At 43.4% G+C, this 21,006-nt stretch overlaps 1 protein-coding gene across 1 annotated transcript in view; it reads left to right on the plus strand.

The window, feature by feature from the left end:
• The window catches only part of pdgfc (platelet derived growth factor c), a 61,972-nt gene extending 42,929 nt beyond the window's left edge, over positions 1 to 19,043 (plus strand). Inside the window, exons 3-6 of the mRNA XM_080774764.1 lie at positions 2,485 to 2,665; positions 15,359 to 15,566; positions 16,544 to 16,764; positions 17,183 to 19,043. Coding sequence (XP_080630890.1) covers positions 2,485 to 2,665; positions 15,359 to 15,566; positions 16,544 to 16,764; positions 17,183 to 17,296 — 724 coding nt within the window. The 3' untranslated portion in view covers positions 17,297 to 19,043. The remainder of the gene's footprint in view (positions 1 to 2,484; positions 2,666 to 15,358; positions 15,567 to 16,543; positions 16,765 to 17,182) is intronic.
• Positions 19,044 to 21,006: the final 1,963 nt, after the last annotated feature.

The following is a 21,006-nucleotide window of genomic DNA, read 5'->3' on the forward strand; positions in this document are numbered from 1 at the left end:
TTTCATCAACTGATTGTAAACACAACGCGCACTAAGGCTGTACCCTAGCCCTGTTTTTAGGACTCGAACTTCGAACCATTCGTTTCTAATTAATTTGAAAAATAACCTTTGGGTGGGGGGGGGTGTTTAACTTTGTGAAAAATGGTTAAATGGTTTGGATAAGGGCACTCTTCATTTTGGGAATGTTTATTTGAAAGGAAACGTCTTTTTATCTCTGTAGCCATAGCCTATACACAAAACCGTGTGGACATTTGCCCTCTCCTAAAAGTTTGTTTTGTTCTTCGTAGTGACTCCCTGCGTAACCTTTTCCAAATCAAAGGCATCCATGTCAGGAAGTCCCAACCCCACCCAGTTTATTTAACATCACAGCAGCTGCAGTCTGTGCTGCACTTGTACTGCTTGCTTTTATCTTGAAACCAGTCTGAACCAATTTAGTGAAATGTAAACAAAGCCACTTATTTGAAGCGAATGAATGGGAGGCCGAATGATGGATTGGTTGAATAAGAGCTTGAACGAGAGGGTGAATAAGAGACTGGATGAGGAATGGATACATGAGAGGATGACTTAGAGGTTTTTGATTGATTGAATGCTTTATTAGGCAGAAATGTAAACGGCACGCGCTAAAGTCGGACATGTAGGCCAAAAGGATAACAAAATGGTAATGAAGTGGGGACTCGTTACTTGCGCAAGCAGAGCACGCAAGCATTGTGGTCGTGCTGGTGCGAATGCTCAGAGGTATATATACTAGATGTTGATGGCGACCTAATTAAGATATGTATCAATGCCGGGTTATAACTGGCTTTTGATGGTGACGTAATGAAGATAGGTTTCAGATTACATACATGTATACATACAGACATTACTTTTAATTCACCCGACACTGAAACAATCACGTCACAGTCCTATAATTACATCACCGTCGACAGCCAGTTATAACCCGACATTGAAACATATTAACTTAATTACGTCACCAAACACGCATAAAAATGCCAGCAAACCACAGTATAGTACTTTCAACTTACAACTTACATACATGTACTGTATATACTTTACCTCTTACCCAACCAATATTAAAACGTATCGTAATTACGTCACCATTGACAGCCAGTTATAACCCGACTTTAGTATTTAATCTCAATGTTTTACAGAGAGGCTGAGATTTGAAGGTTTGTAGCGGTCGACAGTACTTGCGCACTAGTAGGCCATGTATGGCCTACTTGTATGCAACGCTCAAGTAGGCACTCGACAGAGTGCAGTTCTAGTTTCTATTGTGGTCGAATGTTTTCAATTCATCAACATGGCATAATAATAGCACTAAAATACATATTTATCAAAAGAATATAAAACACTATACAAAGTAGCCAGACAAGAAAGAAAATGACGACCGTGAATGCCATCTCCTTTCTATGGGAAAGTGAGTATACCTCCCCTTATTGTGGTCTCCTGAAAGATGGCCGTCGTCTTCATGCCTGAAAATCCGGCTTTCCAGGTCTATCTTTTGAAAGAAGGGATGGCGTCAGCCCGTCAGACTGTCAGTGCATTCCACATATTGGCGGCAGAGCAGCAGAATAAGAGTATTGAGGTGAATGAGAGGCTCAATTGGGAGGTGAAGCCAGAGACTGAATGAAACGGATGAAAAGGCTGGTGTCTGAACATCTGTTCTCCAGCGGCTAGTAACCCAATGAAGTAAGCTAATAGCTCTGCGGTGAGGAGAGAAGGCTTGTCAGGGTTTAACCCATTCTGAACGGGAACCCGTTTTGGTGTTAGCATCATGTTATGCTTTAGCTATTGAAAAATGGCAGATCTACAAGCTCATAGCGCGCCACCGAGTGGCGCGCTACGAGCTTGTAGGTCTGCTATTTTTGAAAAATCGAAGAACGACTGACATTTCTAGAATCTGATCTCGGGTCAGAATGGGTTAATCAGACCAGTGTGTGTCCAGTGGAAACCTCGTATGAATCTGATCTCAGGTCAGAATGGGTTAACTGGGACAAAACTGACCTCATCATTATGGGCCAAGCTTTGGGAACTTTTTCACCATCGCATGATGTCATGCCACATATGGTTATGTGCGACACAAAAAACACACCTTGGGAAATGTCATCTACTTTAATGAACAGGATGTTTGTGTCACGGCTCTACAACTCACTCGTTGGATGAATGACTAACGTGTAAAAACCTGGACGTAAACATGTTATCTTGAACTCTCTATAGTGACAGACAGACAGATACGCCCGCATACAGTACATGCACATTATTAAGATTTTCTTTTAATTCACCCCTTCACAGTGGTCTTCCTCCTTGCATGTGATGCGAGTGCATTGAGTCAGACATCTATACAGACATTTAATTTATATTAACTGGGTGTCATTTCAACACAAAAGGAATAATATGTGCTGTGATGTGACATCAATGTTCTCCTATAATAGGCTCTGTCTCTCCTCACTCTCTGTGCGTTTCTCTCTCTCTCTCTCTCTCTACCAGGTATGACTTTGTGGAGATCGAGGACCCGACCGAGAACACCATCCTGGGTCGTTGGTGTGGATCCCAGTCCGCTCCAGCGGGCCACACGTCCAAAGGCAGTCAGATCAGGATCCGCTTCATCTCGGACGAGTATTTCCCGTCGGAACCCGGCTTCTGCATTCGCTACTCACTTCTCCCCGTGGTGAGTGCGTGCTGCTTGTTGTACCACGGTAGTTTGCAGGGGGCATGGGGGGGGGGGGCGGGCGGCCAGGCTCCTTAGTTACATGCATAACCTATTGGGAAATGTAGACTGATATGATTGATATCGTCTATGTTTGATAATAGCATAACGAGGCAACCACACTACTAATCTAATCTAATAATTGCACTATATAGTATCAGACCACTGGGAAGTTCATCAGATGGTGCGGGGGGGGGGCGTTCCTCTCTGTTAAAAGTTAACGACTTTAAAAATACTGTAAACATGTTGCATGTTGCATTATTGAAACACGAGTGCATACATTTAATTTCAATCTAATACATGCAGTGCTTGTGATGGATGCCATTCAGGCCTAGCCTCGTGTTGCGCCTGACGGGCTTCCTTTTACGTTCATGTTAGACCCGGAGAACGCTTTGTCCATATTCTTTACAGTCTATGGTCGAAACGCTCATGTTATGATGAATCTACAAATCTGAATGTTTTACCTTTTTTTTTTTTTTTTTTAAATGCATCACAAATGGTCTATTCTGCTGCATAGTGCAACGTAACCTCCGGGAACTATTGAGAGGCTCCTGCAAACTGAGTGGTTCGACCACTCACTCTTTACACCACTCTGAGTATACTGAAAATAATAATTCCCATCACTAGTCCGAACAAGTGAGCTACACACCTGCATTCTCCACTAATGGCCATCGGGGGGGGGAGACACCACTGGTTGCATAAATAAGCCTTCCTCGATACACAATTACACATGTTCATATCATGGTCCAAGTTAGAGTCGTTCGGTATAGGGCAGAGGGCTACACAGGCAATTTGGACAGCGGCCAAGAAGTGGTAACATCGTCCAGTTCAATTAGGCCGCTGACTCCATGTGGTGACGTGAATTTAGAGTAAAAGATGAGTAGAGTAAAGTGATGATAAAGCATAGCATGTTATTAGGTTAGGTCTGGCTACCCTTCTGGTAGCAGAAGGGATAATATTTGGGGGAATGGGGGTCTATGGATGCAAACTAGCATTCTTGCTAAATCCGGTGTATTTTTACACAGCTTTGTTTGTGTTGTGTTCATTAAACATGCGCTGTCCCTCCCAAATAAAACATATAAATTAATAAGAATGAATACTGCCGTTCATATCCAAGATGGTGACAGTAAAATTGAGCTTGGTGTTTAAAAATGGGAACACATGCACAAACCGTGTCACGGTCACTATGTCCATTATTTTGTTGTTATATAGTCTATGCTGAGACTTGACTTTGAGTGATTTGAGTGCCCCAATTGGTGGTACTTCAACAAATGAGCATATTTAAATAGACTAATACTACACAAAGATCTATCTATCTGCCCTTGGCTTCACCCTTCCTTAATCTCATCTCTCCTTCTCCTCATCTTTCTTGCCTCTCTTTTCATCATTCTTAAGAACACACACACACACACACACACACACACACACACACACACACACACACACACACACACACACACAGCTCTCTGTCCTGCTGCACTCCCTGACAAAAGCCCAGAGATAAACCAAAGTGACGAGTGCCATGTTTTCACCTGTCATGTTACACTTCTGTTGACAAGCTCTCGGTAAACAACCGGGCCCCTCAGTAATCTGTGGGCTCCTGGCTTTGTGAAGGTGGCCAGGAGCGGTGGACAGACCGTAAAACAAAGTGCATTTACTTGAGTACTGTTACTTAACTAAATATTTTGAGTATCTGCACGTTAGTACTATAGTATTTGTGTTTTTTGATACTTCTGTCGTTGAAAATGTCGACATTTCAATACAGCAGTGTATTGATATTAAAAAGGTTTTTTTTAATTGAATTGAATGCTCCAGTACTTTAACTCGCAAGTCTGACTGAGCAACTTTCACTTGTAGTTGAGTAATATTTGAACAGGGGTATCTATATTTTGATGAAACTTAACCGAGCATATCGGCATTAAAAGAAAATGTGTGAACAATACCTGTACCAGATTAGCACCGTTACTGTACATATCCTCAACACATGCTTCCATTTTGAAATTCTGATACAACCCAATGTGTTCTTGAGAGCTCATGCTGGAAGTTCACCGCCAGCCTACGAAAGACTCATCGACTCATTTACAGGAATCCTATCATCGAATGATATAGGATTCCTGTGAAAACGTGTGTCACTTAAATCCCACTGATCTCAAACTTACTCTATAATCTGTTGGACATGGAAATTGCCTCGTGTACCACACATCATATCAGTCATCGGCATCTGCTCAGTCGTAACGGTCATGGAAATAACAGACTGTATAAAGGAATAAAAGGGTCTATTTTAAGACGGTGCTGTTTTAGAGCCAGTTAGAGGAGTAAGATTATAAAACGGGGGATGTGATTTAGGGAGGACCAGGAGGGGGGGGGGGGGGGGGGGGGAGGAATGTGTTGTATTTTCTACAGGACATCACAGAGTTCTCCCTCAACCCAAACAACCTTCCAGTTTTAAGAGATCTGAGCAGCTAGCATGGCTCAGTAAGAATGAGCGCTCGTGCTTTCATTGTCAACAAACTCACAGCAAGTCATGGCAGAACCTCACTGACAGAGTTCCCCCCCGCTCAGGAAGATGTATGTTTTCAATGAGGCAGTGAGTGTTTCAACAAGTTTTCTAAATACAGTATGTATATAGCCCTGAGGTATCATGGAAGCCTGAATGTGGTCTCTCTTGTTAAAAGACGTTTTCTTATCTCGACATTCAAACTGCAATCGGGGACTTATTTTAATGAATTCAACCGTATTTCAGCCAGTCTGTATGTTAATGCATAACTAGCACTATCTGAAGTGGTTGGAGATGGTCTTTCTACACTTCCATCGATGACATTTAGATCCTGCTGTTGCGTAGTACCGTAGGACATCTACTGTACTGGTATATATTGTACAGTAGGTGGCAGTAAATGGTACTGACTGAATGTCATATAGTAAATCTCCCCTGATCAAGCAGGGATACCTTCTGAAATATGGTCTCATAATGGAGGCCTGGGTTTGATGGGTAGGACATGAAAGGACGGCTTTCTTTATCTTTGTCTCTTTTTTGTCTTTTCGTATGACCACAGTATTTTTATTGTGCAGTGTTGGGTGTAACAGTGTTCTAAGTAACGGTAATACTCTTTTTTGGGTAACTGAGTAACGTAACGAGTTAGTTTTCCAAATTAGTAGTTAGTTACTTAGTTACTGTACGTGTGATTTTGCTCCCAACACGTCCTGAAGGGGCATGTGTGCCTGTGCAGCAGCAGCAGCAGCCAGCTGATTCGTTCATATGCTAATTAATTAATGATTCAAGCGAAATGGCGTTCAAGCGCGAGCTTTGTGACTGTCACCAATGTGGAAATGTCCTAGCTTGGCTAATAAGCCAGACTCGAATCTAATCCGCCGGCAGGCAATTTCTTTTTTTGCCAACGGCTGATTCAGTCTGGCTTATTAGCCAGGCTAGAAATGTCCTGATTGTCCTCATTTGAAAGGCTTTAGCGGCCTATTGTAGGTCTTTGAGACAACTTGTTGTGAAATTCAATTGAATTGTATGTCTGAGCCGGTGTTTTATTTTCATAGTGGCAGCCTGCTGTTAAAATGTATACTTCTGAGTCTGCGCTGATTGCGCTCAGATCGTGCATGCACAAGAGAGTGTTTAATGTTGAGAGGCCTATACCAATGTACTTTGATTTATTTTTATTTTGCTGTTAAATTGAAATTGGCGTACATGTTTTATTTGTTGTAGCCTACAGTATATGGCCTGATTGGCCTCATTTACATGGCATAATTTGTCTGTATTCTGTACACTCTTGATTTTCCGTCCAGGCCTAAGTGTATAGGCTGGCGATTGTAGCTAATTATATTCGTTAATGAAGAAAGAGCTGTTGCGGCGGTTTAAAAGGCCGGCCGCCAGGAGCTAAACATGAGAGTTACTATAAAAGGACACTTGCATGACGTGCATATACGCAATGAATTCAGGTCCACTCCAGCTGTAAGTTTTGACCATTTATTCACTCGCCACACGTAAAGGTTATACAACAGTTCCCAGGCTAGTTTAGCTATATACCTAAACGTGGATGTAAAGGTGAAGGTGTGTTTACGGCGCTCAGCGGAAATTGTCTTCTCCCACACTCACCCCCTCTCTCTGCCCAGCGTCCATACTTTAGCGACAGCCAGGTAAACGCCATGATATCGGTGTGGCAGCGCCCCAGACCCAGTGAACATTAAAGTGACATATACCTTACGTAAATTATACTAGCACATGAGACTAAAGGAATACTATGGGCTGTATTTTGTGTGTCTTAAGTACCAGGTCTTATTACTTAACCTGAGACCTTGAGGTGATCAATGCCATTTGGCTATTCTGAGTGGCCAAAGAGCATTGACCACGCCTCCAGGCGAAATTTCGGCACTACAGCGCCGAAACAGCGGTAAAATAGGAGTGTGAATCGGCCCTTAGACTTCTCAGACATGTTCAGAGATATTCGGTCAAAACGACAAGAAACCAATTCAACCCTGAAGTGTGGGGGGGGGGGGGGGGGTGTGATTAAGAGAGAGAGAGAGAGACCATGACACAGATAGAGAGAGACAGAGGAGTGAGAGACAGAGAGAGAGATAAATGAGGAAAAGGTGAGATTATGAGGCGTAAAGGAGTTCTTTGGCCTCTCTTGGTTCAGATGGCTTCATGCTTACAATCGTGCCCTTACGGTACTGCAGCATATGCTACACTACGCTAGCACAGCGTGCTGCCAGCAGTGACTGCAGGCCCATGCCACGCAGGGGTTTAAACATAAACCCTACAGTAATTCCTCTTCTTCACCACTTCCATTAAAACTGGGCCAGAAGCAGTGGGGGCTTTGGCGTGTGTGTGTGTGTGTGTGTGTGTGTGTGTGTGTGTGTGTGTGTGTGTGTGTGTGTGTGTGTGTGTGTGTGTGTGTGTGTGTGTGTGTGTGTGTGTGTGTGTGTGTGTGTGTGTGTGTGTGTGTGTGTGTGTGTGTGTGTGTGTGTGTGTGTGTGTGTGTGTGTGTGTGTGTGTGTGTGTGTGTGTGTGTGTGTGTGTGTGTGTCATTTTGAAAGGAAAAGGCTACAGTAAACAGCTGAAGCAAGGAGGTTGTTAAAGCACTCGGCGAGAAGAGATGAGGTCTGTCGGAATGGGGACTGTGGGCACGACACAAGCTGAACAAATGTCACTCTCTGGCAGCTGACCCCGGTAATCCTGCCCGAACGCACACACACAGCATGGGCACACACACACACACACACACACACACACACACACACTACCCGCTCTGTCACTGTTCATTTTATTCAAGACATTTATACAGTCAATTGCAAGTTGCTTATTGTAACTGGATTCTGTGCCATTTTTTTTAGAGCAGTTTTTTTGCTTTATTTAGACCAGCAAACTGAGGGCCAGTGTTAGTCAAGGACATGTAACACAGGTTCCCCCCCCCCCCCCCCTCGCCTGAACTGACCCTCGGTATGGCTGGTCAGCTCTGCTGGCACACCCCAAATCTGTCAAATTCACTCAAAGTCACTCATCGGTCATCACGGGCAATGAGCTTCAATGTCTTAAATAGTGAAGTGAGCAGAGAGGATGTGATGCAAGCCTGTTAGTCAGGGGCATTGAAGGAAGGGGGGGAGAGCAGATGGCAGAGCCCTCGCAGCGCCCCTAACGAGTCTCAAAGCTGGCACGGTAAAAAAAAACTGGAGGCCTGTTTTTATACATCGACCTCAATTACAGTGTGTGGGTTTTTGCGAAACAAAAAAGGGCTTTTCACGCACAGTGGACCTCGTCGCTTCCTTCGAGGTTTTTCTGGTTGCAGGGAAGTGGTTTTGTGCTCCGTGTGAAGCAGTTGGATATTGTTTTGCAAGAAGGGCTCCCGGGGCTATTTTGGAGTTGTCATCTCAACACAGTGGGATGAACCTTCCATTTTGGTCCTCCATAAATACATCCGTGTGGCCGCGCCTTGAGAGAATAAAGGCAACGGACAACGAGGTAATCACCACCCTTGTAAACTAGGCCCATATAGGATGGTGGGGGTGGAAGGTGGGGAGTTGATGGTGATGTAAGTTGTATAACCCTATTTTTTTTCCCTTGATTTGGCCTTCTTGCGTGCGGTGAATAAATAAGCAGTCTGAAGTTTCTCTTTGGATGCTCCTTCTTTAATCAACACCAAAACAGCAAGACATTGGACTTCACTCCTTTGCTTGCACGCCACCCTAGTGAGCCGTTAGACGCATAAATGCACTGTAGCACGCCACCCTGGTGAGCTGTTACACTCATACATGTTCTGTAGCACGCCACCCTAGTGAGCTGTTACACTCATACATGTTCTGTAGCACGCCACCCTAGTGAGCTGTTACACTCATGCGTGTCCATTTTAAAACAAAGTAGGGTAGGAACCAACGTGAACTCCTAGACAAATGGACATAAACCACAACAACTTAAATCTTTCACCTAGAAATGTTAAACTAATATTATTGTGATATATATACACGACAATGACCTGTACTTAAAAGTAAATTAAATATAAGTGATTGAAATAATCCAAAAACATTACATTTGTAGACTAACTTGGGCTACAGTGATGAGACATAGATCAGTACTCCCCAGTCACTGTGATTTTTCCACAAAACATGCTGTTGAAAGGAAATGCCAGACCACAATAAAAGCACACGCGTTGCAAACAAAGTCACAGTTGGAAACAAATGAAAATAATTACAAAAAATTCTGCCTACTGTAACAGCTTGGCGATATGATTATCATACTGTACGTACACACTAATGTACCTAACTGCTTTTTGTCCTTGCCAACGGTTATCCCTCATCAAATGTATATTTGCAGTCCTGTGAAAGATGAATGCATGCTCATGAATACAGTATTTTCCACTGCTGCACATAAAGTGGCTGTCTGGCTGACTAAAATCTGAACACCCTGTCACCCTTTAAACCTTTATTTTACGGCCTTGAGGACTGTAATGAAAACATCTTTTCATCTGCATATGGTAACCAGTAAAACAATGGTAGGAACAAAAGGCTACTCATTTCTGATAGCAAATACCTCTGTTGCATATTGTGCAGACCCTTCAATTATTCCTGAGTAGAAACACCTCTTGGATTTTCCTTTGATAGTGGCGGCGAGCCTGTTTGGGAAACTTTCTACCAACTGTAGTTGCATCTGGATTTGGGAGCTTTCTCCCATTCTTATTTGCCTCAAGAGGTCCATGCTCAATTTCACTGGAACCTCAGATGCACCTTCCTGTCTAGGTCAATCCACAGATTTTTCAACTGGACTGTTGTCTGGGCTCAAACCGGGCCATTCCAGGACTCTCATCTGAGCACTGAATGTCTCACCACAAGGTCTCCTGGCTACGCGCTCCTCTTTTTCCTAATAAAGATCCACACAGCCTGCATCCAATTGGAAATACCTTTTAGCGATGGTCCGGGGAATAGAACAAAATCTGTTTTGGTTTTTCAAGGGGTTAAAGATGAGATGAATGTCAGTTACAGAGATAAAAGTCTATTGAAGATGGCGAAGTTGCAATGTAAAAATACGAACCTAATCTCAGGACATCTCATGTGTCAGTGCTGTTTGTTTATTGTAATGTCATGGTTTTGGCAGATCTGCTTTCATTGATTATTGTTTAACATGCATTGTCATACTGTAGATCAGAACTTCAGTGATTTGCTCAAGACACTGAACCCCTTCTAATTCCCAGTGAAACAAATCTGTAAGCAAGCAAAGATTCAAACTGATGATCTGTGTAGGCCTAACCTTGCCCACGAGGCTTTCCACCACCTCGGAGGAAAGCCTGGTCTCTGTTTCATTTCGTTATATGATCCACTCGGGAGCGGATGATATCGTTACGTCATGTTGTAGTATTGTTTTGTAGTCGACAGGCAGGAACAACAAACGCAAACTTCCTTTTCCCTCAAACCGGAAGAATAACAATAAAAGCTCTCATAGCCTGCAGCTTTTATTGAGAAAAATCGGTTTGAGGGAAAAGGAAGTTCGGGTTTGTTGTTCCTGCCTGTCGACTACAAAACAATACTACAACATGACGTAGCGATATCATCCGCTCCCGCCCGGATCATATACCGAAATGAAATGGTGCCCAGGTTAGTGTAGGCCTACTGTGTTGTACTGTGACATTCTTTTCCCGATTGGCTCAGCGTGAGAGGCGGTCGGATAGGCCGTGGTCCAGAACCGCTGATCCGACAATGATGGCCATAGAGATCTGGTTGTCCAGAACACACACGTCCATATATATATACTGATGACATCAGGGAACCATATGAGCATAAAAGGGGACAGACTGTACAATACAATATAAATAAAACAGCAAGACCGCATAATATGAAGTGTGTTCAAATTGTGGCCTGGCCATGAATGGCACAGAACTGCATGGGCATAAAGGGGACACGATATACAGACGGGTACAACGGGTACTTTATAGGGTGTTTTATAACGGGGTGGGGCATGCTTGTATCACTCCCGAGCAGTCCAGTGCCCACTGGTAGGCCTACTTGACTTCAATCGCTACATCAATTATACCATTTTTAACCTGTGAGCATGACCTTTTGCACACGTACACTACGAGTGGTGTGTTGGAAAAAGACCTGGGTCGGTCAACATAAACTTTATCTTGGCATTCATTTGAAGAATAGTGTCTTCCTTCTAAATGTTAATTTGTACTTCAAACAATTCATTAACAGGCCTATACGCTATTATAGAGAGAGACACATGGGAACGGTTTACTTGACATTAAGAGTAAAATGAGACCACTGAAGCCATTTAGAAATGTGCATTAATGATCGTGTCAGGATCACAGCTGCCATGCTGGGTGTTTTTAGTGGACACATGGTTATGATCCTGATGAACATCTGCAGCTTAATGCCCCCCATAGAAACTCTGACACCCCTCTAGTGGCAATCTGATGGATTAAAAGTATCTATTCAGCCAGATAAAAAAAAAAAAACATCGCTTCGAACCCATCACTGATCTCCAGTTGTTCTTTCCTTTCCATAGTTATGTGTTGTGTCCATCATCTTTCTGTCAAACCTTACAATTTCACTGACTCCAGGCCAGCGGTTAGACACGGTGGTCTAATTTTAAGTGCATTGTTCCTAAATAGCTTATGTGGGAGCTCCCATCTCCTACTTACAGCGTTATGGACAGCATTTTGATCCGTCTCCAAATGGGCGCTTTGGCTGCCGCATCTGAGGCTCTGAAGCCAGGCCTGCAGTGCTGTTTCCGTCAACGTTTTCAAGCTGTTAACGGTCTCCAGGCCTCTCGTTCAGGACTCTGCCAAGACTTTCGTCTAATAGGAATCACAGTGCGTTCCTCACAGCTCTGCCCCTGGAGGAGATCCTGTAACGTCTTCTGAGCCTTATTTCAAACTGTGTTGTTCGATCATACTGTCAGACTGACAATATTTTCTATTAATATTGCAATATCAAACAACGTGGGGCTTTTCATGTCGGTAGATGGCGTGCAAAATGAGCCATAACACATCATGCAAAGTGGTTTGTATGTGGCAGCAGCATCATCAGAGTTGGTCAGAGATCTTTGTTCCAACATGCTGCTGTCACGAACTGTCGTTTTCTGGCCTGTGGTGTAGCTGGGTCTGTTCTTTTCTTAGTATTCAGTGCCAGCTCTGAGGTGAGGTTTGGAGTGGGAAGGAGTGCTGACTGACTGTAATTTCCGAATGTAGCCTATTGCATGGAATTATGTTGTCACAGAGTGTGAATGTTAGTTCCTGTTTGGTGGCTATTATTTGCAGTGACAATGACAGCTCACAGGAACATGATCACTCTGATAACTTAACCCTGTCCCTCTCCTGAGTCAGATTGAGCTGAAATATCTTGTGGTTTTCCACTTGCTTTCTCTGTGTTCTATGCTGTGTGGCGGCTCAAAGTGCTCCGGTCATTTCTTCTCCATGGTCGTCATCCTAATAAAAACAAACATCTGTCCTCCCGAGTGACCCACAACCCACAGGAGTTAATCATCCCCAAAGATGACTCGATGGCAGCCTTAACGGAACGTCTCTTAATGATTTGAACATCAATGTATGCATTCCAGGTGTAACATATTGTAGGTGTAGGTCATGTCAAACTCAAGGCCCGGGGGCCAAATCAGGCCCGTGAATGGCCCTCTGGTATATTGCACGGACCACCGTAATACTACAAGTCCTGCTTTGTGACGATCATAGAACAGGAAACTGAGCTTAATAATAATGCATTTTCAGTTTTAAATGCATTAACTTTTTTTGCTATTTGCCTGGGACGTCCTCCTGACCGCGGTGCTCGTGTGTTGAAACGCAGTCCGGCCCTTGACTTCTATCAATTTCTTTATTTTGGCCCACCGTGTATTTGAGTTTGACATCCCTGGTGTAGGTGGACCCAGAGAGAATCAAATAGTTCTAGCAGTAATAGTTACATGCTCTACATATTGAGCTACACAGGGAATGGAAGTGAACCCCAAACTCCGACAATGCCTTGCTATACACATGTTTGTTATTCCTCCATTACTTTTGGTTGATGTTGAATTTAGTTGTAATAGTTTCCTAGACACACTGTAATCTTCCAAGAATCTGTTTCTCTTCTACGCAATTGTTCCTCCAAAAGGCTTCCGGGCTCAGCTGAAGTGCGTCATATTTTCGATGATCAAACAACCTGCTTTCTCTCTGCTCATGCTCCCATGACGCCTTGTACGTGTCAATCAAATAGTATATTTTTTCTATCAAAGAAAAGAGTCCCTCTGCCAATTTAGCAACATTTATCCATGCAAACAACCCTGACTGAGGGTTTCGGCATGGAGTGTGTCCTCTTGAGTGAAGAGAATGGAGGGATTATATCTCTCTCTCTCTCCCTAAAGGTGACGGAGAGATGGAGACATGTTGACATCTGGGACTCACTGGGCATCACACAGCCGGGTGCAGCAGATTAGGTCTTTTAAATCCCCTTGTTATTACAGTAATTCCCACAGGTGTCGAGGTAGTCCGTGGCTGCCTGCTGTGACCTGAAAGGTCAGCTTGTACAACAGACTGAACAGAGCAACCTCACAGGGGACGTTGCTCGCTCATTAATACAAGTCTCTCTGGGTGAGAGCGGTCCAGGCACAAACCACATATAGGCCCTCATTTATCAATTGAGTGTAAAAATCTGCCACAGATTCTAGTGTAGGTTTCGTAGTACACCCACGTCCCCACGGCATTTATAGAGTGATCGCAAACAGCTGATCCTTCCTTAATTTCGTTTCCGACGTTAATAAATATGACGGCTGAAATCTATCTGGCACGCCCTATGAAATCAAGCCTCGCCCTCGTTTTTGCGACAGGAACAACGGCGATACGATTTTGAAACCATGCGTTACCCTTTGGCTTGCCTTTCTGCCCCCTTTCTCATACACACACAGACGCACGCACGCAAACGCAACTTGCAACTTGTTGTATCTTAAATAAATAAACCTGCATGAATTAAATAAAGCTGTCTGTTTCTCCTCTCGCTTCGCTTCCCTTGCTGCCTCCCTTGCTCCTCACCCCCCCCGCACGCACATATCGCAATTTGCAAGCAACGTTCACTGTGTGTTGTTAGTTGTATATAAAATGATTAAAATGTTTATTCATTTAATATACAACAAGTTTAGTGAATGAAAACCTGAACCTGTGATTATGTGAAGCATTAATTAAACAACATTGCTCACGTCATTGGAATGAGTTTCAGCCCGTGACAAATGCTGTTTTGCAACTCTGCATCTCCTCCTCCGCTCCTGTTCTGTCTGTCTCTGTCACAGTCGTGACCTGCATGCACGTTTATGACATTACTGTATATCAGGCTGCATGCCTCGCAGCCTAAACCTTATGTGGTACTGGTGGTAGGCTGTAGACAGTGGTGGAGGTCTGTGAATTAAGTTGGCACCCCGTGATTTCCATATGACAAAAAAAGATGCGGTCCCCACTTTGCTGCCTCGACACTGTCAGCATGTCACATTTAGTGGCATTCGAGTGCGTCAGGTTTATCCTTAATTAAAAGGACGAGACGTGAGAAAGACAGTAGACTTACTTATCTGCGAAAAGAAAAGCTAAAGCTGCAGCACTGCAAATTATTATTATTAGTTTAATACATTTTAGGAGTGAAAACATACGTTTAGATGCCTGTGACAGCCTCTCAGCTGGTCAAACAATGCTGCTCCGCTGTTCTACGACAGAAAGACAGGTGAGGACAAAACGTACGACAGCTCCCGACCAGACGTGAGTTTTGAACTTTGTCAAGTTCAATTTCAAGCTTTGGGCGGAAATGTTAAATGCCGGTAATTTAATGCTTGCGGTTAGGGTTAGGTTAGGATTGAGGTTTCGGATCAATATGCTGTCGGAAAAAAGACCTGCACCCCATATTTTGGCGTACGCACGGTTGATAAATGAGGGCCATATAGGCTCTGATGCAGCCTCTGACGGCGCGTTGTGGGTTCGAATCCTGATCCCGACCTTTGCTGTGTGTCTCTCGCTCTCCCCGTTTCCTGTAGCTCCACTACCTACTATCAATAAAGGCGGAAGTTTGGGCTCTTAAGTTCTGCCTTTCTGATTATAAAACTTATATTCTCCCCTCTCTCTCTCTCTCTCTCTCTCTCTCTCTCTCTCTCTCTCTCTCTCTCTCTCTCTCTCTCTCTGTCTGCTTGTGGTGCAGAGCATGTCAGAGCCAGAGGTACCAGCAGGGCTTCCTTCCTCCCAGCAGAATGTGGAGGATCTGTCGACGGCCGTGGCGAGTTTAGGCACAGTGGAAGAGGTCCTCAAGTACCTGGAGCCAGAGCGATGGCAGTTGGACATGGAGGAGCTGTACAAACCCAGCTGGCATGTCCTGGGGAAGTCCTTCATCCATAACAAGAAAGCCAGAGGTATGTATATAGGACATACAGTATAGAATACAGAATAGAAACGTATGTTTAAAAAATATATATAACATAATGTGCAGTACAATGTACAATATGTTTGAGTGGCCAAATATATTTACAGGGTCAGAAATCTATATATCTATCTAAATGTCTTGTTTATTTCAAGATGGTTACATTTTCCCTGTGCAGCTGGTGGAGTTAATTCATTATTTAAGTGAGGGGGGAGCTCTTCAATCACAATTTGCCAATCACGGCCAATCACAATTTGCGTCCTCACTTTTGTCTTCAATGTTTGCGTTTACACAATGTTTTGCACAATGTTTGTGTTTACACAATGTTTTACACAATGTTTGTGTTTACACAGACACTCAAAACTGGCTATTCATTAATGACTAATGTCTATTTTATTTAATAATAACTTTATTTATATAGCACCTTTCTAGGCATGAGCCACAAAGTGCTGCACAGGAATAATAAATAGAGAAACAAATAAGTGACATGATCTATCATGAATGTGATAAACAAGAAATACCCAAACATTAAACAAATCAAGATAACACAAGATCAGTAAAAGGCAGGGGGAAACAAAAACCGTTATTTATAGGAATGCTTTTTGAGACAAATAGGATTTAAAACGTGTGAGGGAGTCAGTGAGGCGAATTAATTCTGGAAGCTCATTCCAGAGCTTTGGTGCTCGGATGGCGAAAGCCCGATCACCCTTTGTACCCGCAGTACGGATTTTTGTCAATAGCATTCAATGTTTGTGTTTGCACAAACACTCAAAGCTGGCCATTCATTGTTTGTGTTTACACAAACCCTCAAAGCTGGACATATAGCCTAGGAGGTGCTAGCGGTCCTCAAAAAAAAGCAAGATAACAACTACAGTAATTATGACGGGACAAATTGTGAATTGAATTCTGTGAATGGGTGATTCCAGGTGATTTTTAACGATTTCTTTCTCCCGGGGGGGGTCTTTGAAGTTGGAGCCGACCTCAACCTGTTGAGAGAGGAGGTGCGACTCTACAGCTGCACGCCCCGCAACTTCTCCGTGGCCCTGCGCGAGGAGCTCCGGAGGACCGACGTCATCTTCTGGCCGAGCTGTCTCCTGGTGAAGCGCTGCGGCGGGAACTGTGCCTGCTGCGCCCATCGCTGCTTCGACTGCCAGTGCGTCCCCACCAGGGTCACCAAGAAATACCACGAGGTAGGAGCGACAAAGGGGGCCGCGCTGTTCTCCATTCTGCAGTCCTGGGAAAAGGAGATGACAACATCGGCTCTTACATGAAGTGATGATTGCTCCACATGAACATTGAATTCATTTGAAAGAGGCATTTTCATTTTAGTTGTTGAGCATTTCTTTGGAGACTTTTTTGACTAGCCCATGAAGTGCTTGAGGATAATCTTTGATCTTTGAAGTTTATGTTCTTTGTCTATTTCCTGCAATGCATTTGACTTCAAACCATATTTACCAATTTGGACGGAATAAGACCGAAGTAAAGCGAAGCGAAGCTTAATTTATACTCCATCATGCAAAGTTGGCAGCATACATTGGGCCGTTTCAGCACATAGTGCAACCAAGTAGTCTCAAACTTTGACTATTATTGCCTCTGTTTGTGCCACAGGTTCTGCTGCTGAAACACAGGAGTGGCGTACGAGGCCTGCAGAAGACCATGACTGACGTGGCCTTGGAGCACCACGAGGAGTGTGACTGTGTCTGCAAAGACGACTGGGACTGATCTCAAAACCCGTGTCTCTGCCGGTTTTTCCGACCGGAATCCCACGAGGACAGTGAGAAACGAAGCTCAGCATCCCCCCCCCCCCCTCACCACCCCACCACCACCACCACCACCACCGCCGCCAACCCCAATCAACCCCCCCCCAGCCGTTTCCTGTCCGGTTCCATCGGGAATGAATGAGATCAGGCTGAGCTTCCTGTGTTGTCCTTTCACTAATTGGATGATAGAAAGTCAGAAGTGAATAAATCTTCCTGACGGATCAGGCTGCTGTGGGTTTACCTGTATAGTCCACTCCGAGTGCCTTCAATAGACATGACGTACAGTATGTGCATAAGGCCCCCTGGAGTGACTAAAACAGTGTTATCTAAAGAACAATTATTCTATCCCATCCTCTGAGAGGTCAGGTGCCACATGGGCTGAGAGTATCTGGAAGAACAGATATAGCGTCCGTTTTTATTCAAGGACCTTTTTTGGATGAACCACGGACCAGTCCTATATACATGGAATCTTAAGGAGCTTGGATCAGGTCCATGCAGACTGGTGCGTTTTTCAAAAAAATAAATAAGAAAAGGGTGGAAAAAAAACATCCGAAATTCGCTCCGATATTCAGGTCAAAAAAACGCAGCAGTGTGCAGGGACCTTTGACAGATTGAATCTGTCAATGAGTGATGAAGTTACAGCATTGGTTGGCCCGGTTGGCCTAGTAACGGACAAACCAGTCGCAGAGCAATCATCCCTCCAGACTATGGGACCAAAAATGCTTGCGCTGAAAGAATATGGTGAATCCAACCAAAAAAACATTGTCTGATTGAATTTAAGCAAGAAATGGGCCATGTTGCTCAGTCTTGATTCATTATATCTATACAACAATGGCTGGTTTAAAAGTGTAATAATATTTGGGAGGGAAACGGTTGCTACTGTACGTGGCCTGCTACTCTGTCACATTAAACAATCTGATTGGCCACTTCCCGTACGGTCATTTCAAATTAAACGCTCTTCAGCATTTCAGGTAATGATTTTGTATTTTTATATGATTTAATTCTCGTTCACTCGCACGCACGCACGCACACGCACGCACACAAACATTATAGGTCATATACATCACAAAGAAATAGGCTACATATTCATTGAAAGTGAGGAAAACGCTAACTTATTTCCATTACTCAGCCATACTGCTCTAGGTTTGGACCTAGTTTGGTTCCTGGCCCTAGCTTCTCCTCAAAAGGAGGAAAGCCTATTTTGATTACTATAGTTTTAACTCCTGTTCTCCCCAATGAATGGATCTGTGGAGTATAAAACATTCACAGTACACCGCTGAACTGCTTGGTTAACGTGACTGATGTGTAAATATTTTCTTTTGGTTTATTCTTTATACTTCTTTCTACCAAAGATTCTTGTGAAGATCGAGATAAAAACCATGATCAGTTGGACTCTGCGTCGATGGAGTCTTCAACACCTGTGTCCAATCAACCACCTAACGAACCCAAAGTACTTCCAAGCACATTGGACATTGTGGAGAGCCTATTGGATATTTATTTTGTTTAATGAAAGGGAAAAGAATGTCCAAAAGATGTGTCCTTTGTACAGTAGTTTTAGTTTTGTATTTTCATCGTTTTCATTTTATGTTGCCACATATGTGATGGACATGTTTAGTTTTTTTTTCATATACCAAAGTTATTTAACTTTACCTTCGTGACAACTTTTTATGTGTTTCTTAAAATAAAAATAAATAAATATCTATTTTTAATTGGGTATTTGTAACTGCCAGCAAAGAGACACTTTCAAAATATTGCACTAAAACTCACAGAATAATTTTGAATATCAGAAATGCCACATACAGAAGGTGAGTGATTAATTTCTAAATCTTATTGTCATTTGGCAGAAGAACCCTCTGATAGGGATGAGATGGAAAACGTTGAAAGAATAATGAGCATCAAAAACTACCTGAATACTAAATGCATGATACATCACCATGGGTGAGTGTGTTGGGGGGAGCCGTATAGTACTATTAATGAATTTATAAAAATCAGTGTTTTGCATTTTGGGAAATGTGAAGTGGAGTTATTAAGTATAGGGTTGGATTTTGAAAGCATTCTATTCTTTGGGAATTGTCCTACAGGAACAAGCATGGTGCTTGAGAAGCGTGTTGGTGATGCCTCCAGGTGTAATAAGCATTATAGGAGGTACTGTACACCTTTACCTCATTTACATCATAATGGCTCTGATAATGAGGCCGTTTGCCTCCTTCCGTTTTCAATGCTCCAGGTGGTAGGCCGCAGTCCCACCCCCTTCCATGACGACGCCAGGCCCAGGAAATGATTCCCAATGCATTTTTCAAACGGTATTTATTTAAAGGCGGTTACGCCGCGGACAAAGCCAGCTCGAGTCGTGACAAGACAACTCATGACAACAAACGCAATATTTTGGACCAAACAAATAGTTACAAAGAAGAAAAACTGCCGTTTTTTTCTTCAATTCTAATTATTTGTTCGGCCCCAAAAAATGTGTTTGTTGTCCGTATTGGCTTTGAGTTGGCTTTGTCCGCGGCGTAAACGTCTTCAAATAAATACTTTTTGAAATGTCTATGAGGAAAGTGAACGGAGAATAATTTCCTGGGCCCTGGTAGGGGGCGGGACTGCGACGCTCTATAGTTAAAGTTTAATTATTGTGAGATACTGCTTGGTCAGGAGCCTTTGACATCAGATTTGGCTTCAGAGGATGGCTATATTTGCACACCCATGTTCATGATGACCGAATCATAATTACTGAATATCCCCACCAGTTGACAGGGTCTTGGGGTGTGCCATATGGGGCAGGTGCCCTTTTATCATTATATATTTAATTTGTTTTCAGGCAACATTGCCCGTTTTCAATGTTGAGTCTAGTCCAGTGTTAATTCAGATTTTTTTTTTTTTTTAGTTTTAGTCATATAGTCTTTTGAATAAAATGTCATTGAAATGAACACTGGTCTAGTCCGCATTCTATCTTTTTCAGTTCCCCGCGTCACATCAGTGAAATGTGTGGGAACTTCATCTGTCTGTCTGTTCCCCCGCTGTTGTCCTGCAGCGTTGCGACAGTTATTGTGATGTCATGTCCACCCTGCCAGGCAGGCATCCATGGAGAGGCCAGATGCTCCTGTAGGAACCGCCTGCTGTGGTTTTATAATATTAAACACGGAATTCTTCAGCAGAGGAAACTTCATTAATCTACCACACAACTGTTGTGTGTGTGTGTGTGTGTGTGTGTGTGCGTGCGTGACTAAAGTCCAGTGACTGACACCCCCTGCTTACTGTCCAGATGTCCAGAGGATCTGTGATTCGTTGATTAATTTCATTCTGCCATGTAAAATAGAAGACGTCATTGTACACATGACATGAGTCAAATCTGCTTCTCCTGTAGCACAATGAGTTCCACCCATCTTGTTTGTTTACCGTCTGCAAAGTCACTGTCGGACTAAAGGCTTTGTTGTACAGTATGAACCTTTCGCATGGAACAATTTGAAAATATGCCATTTTCCCTAAATGAAGGCCAACGGTGAGCAATTTCGCCTCTTCTCTAAATACTTCTTGATAGATTTCCCTGCAGAGGGAAGGCATCATTTGTTAGCTATAGTTAGTTGTATTGTTTTAATACTGAACTCCCACTCAGCACATCACCATGCCGTGCTGACGAAGGCTTGTCGTGAGAGATGGGGAGAGGTGACTCAGGTG

Source organism: Protomyctophum bolini (assembly GCF_963924005.1).
Source record: "Protomyctophum bolini genome assembly, chromosome: 10".
Lineage (NCBI taxonomy): Eukaryota > Metazoa > Chordata > Actinopteri > Myctophiformes > Myctophidae > Protomyctophum > Protomyctophum bolini.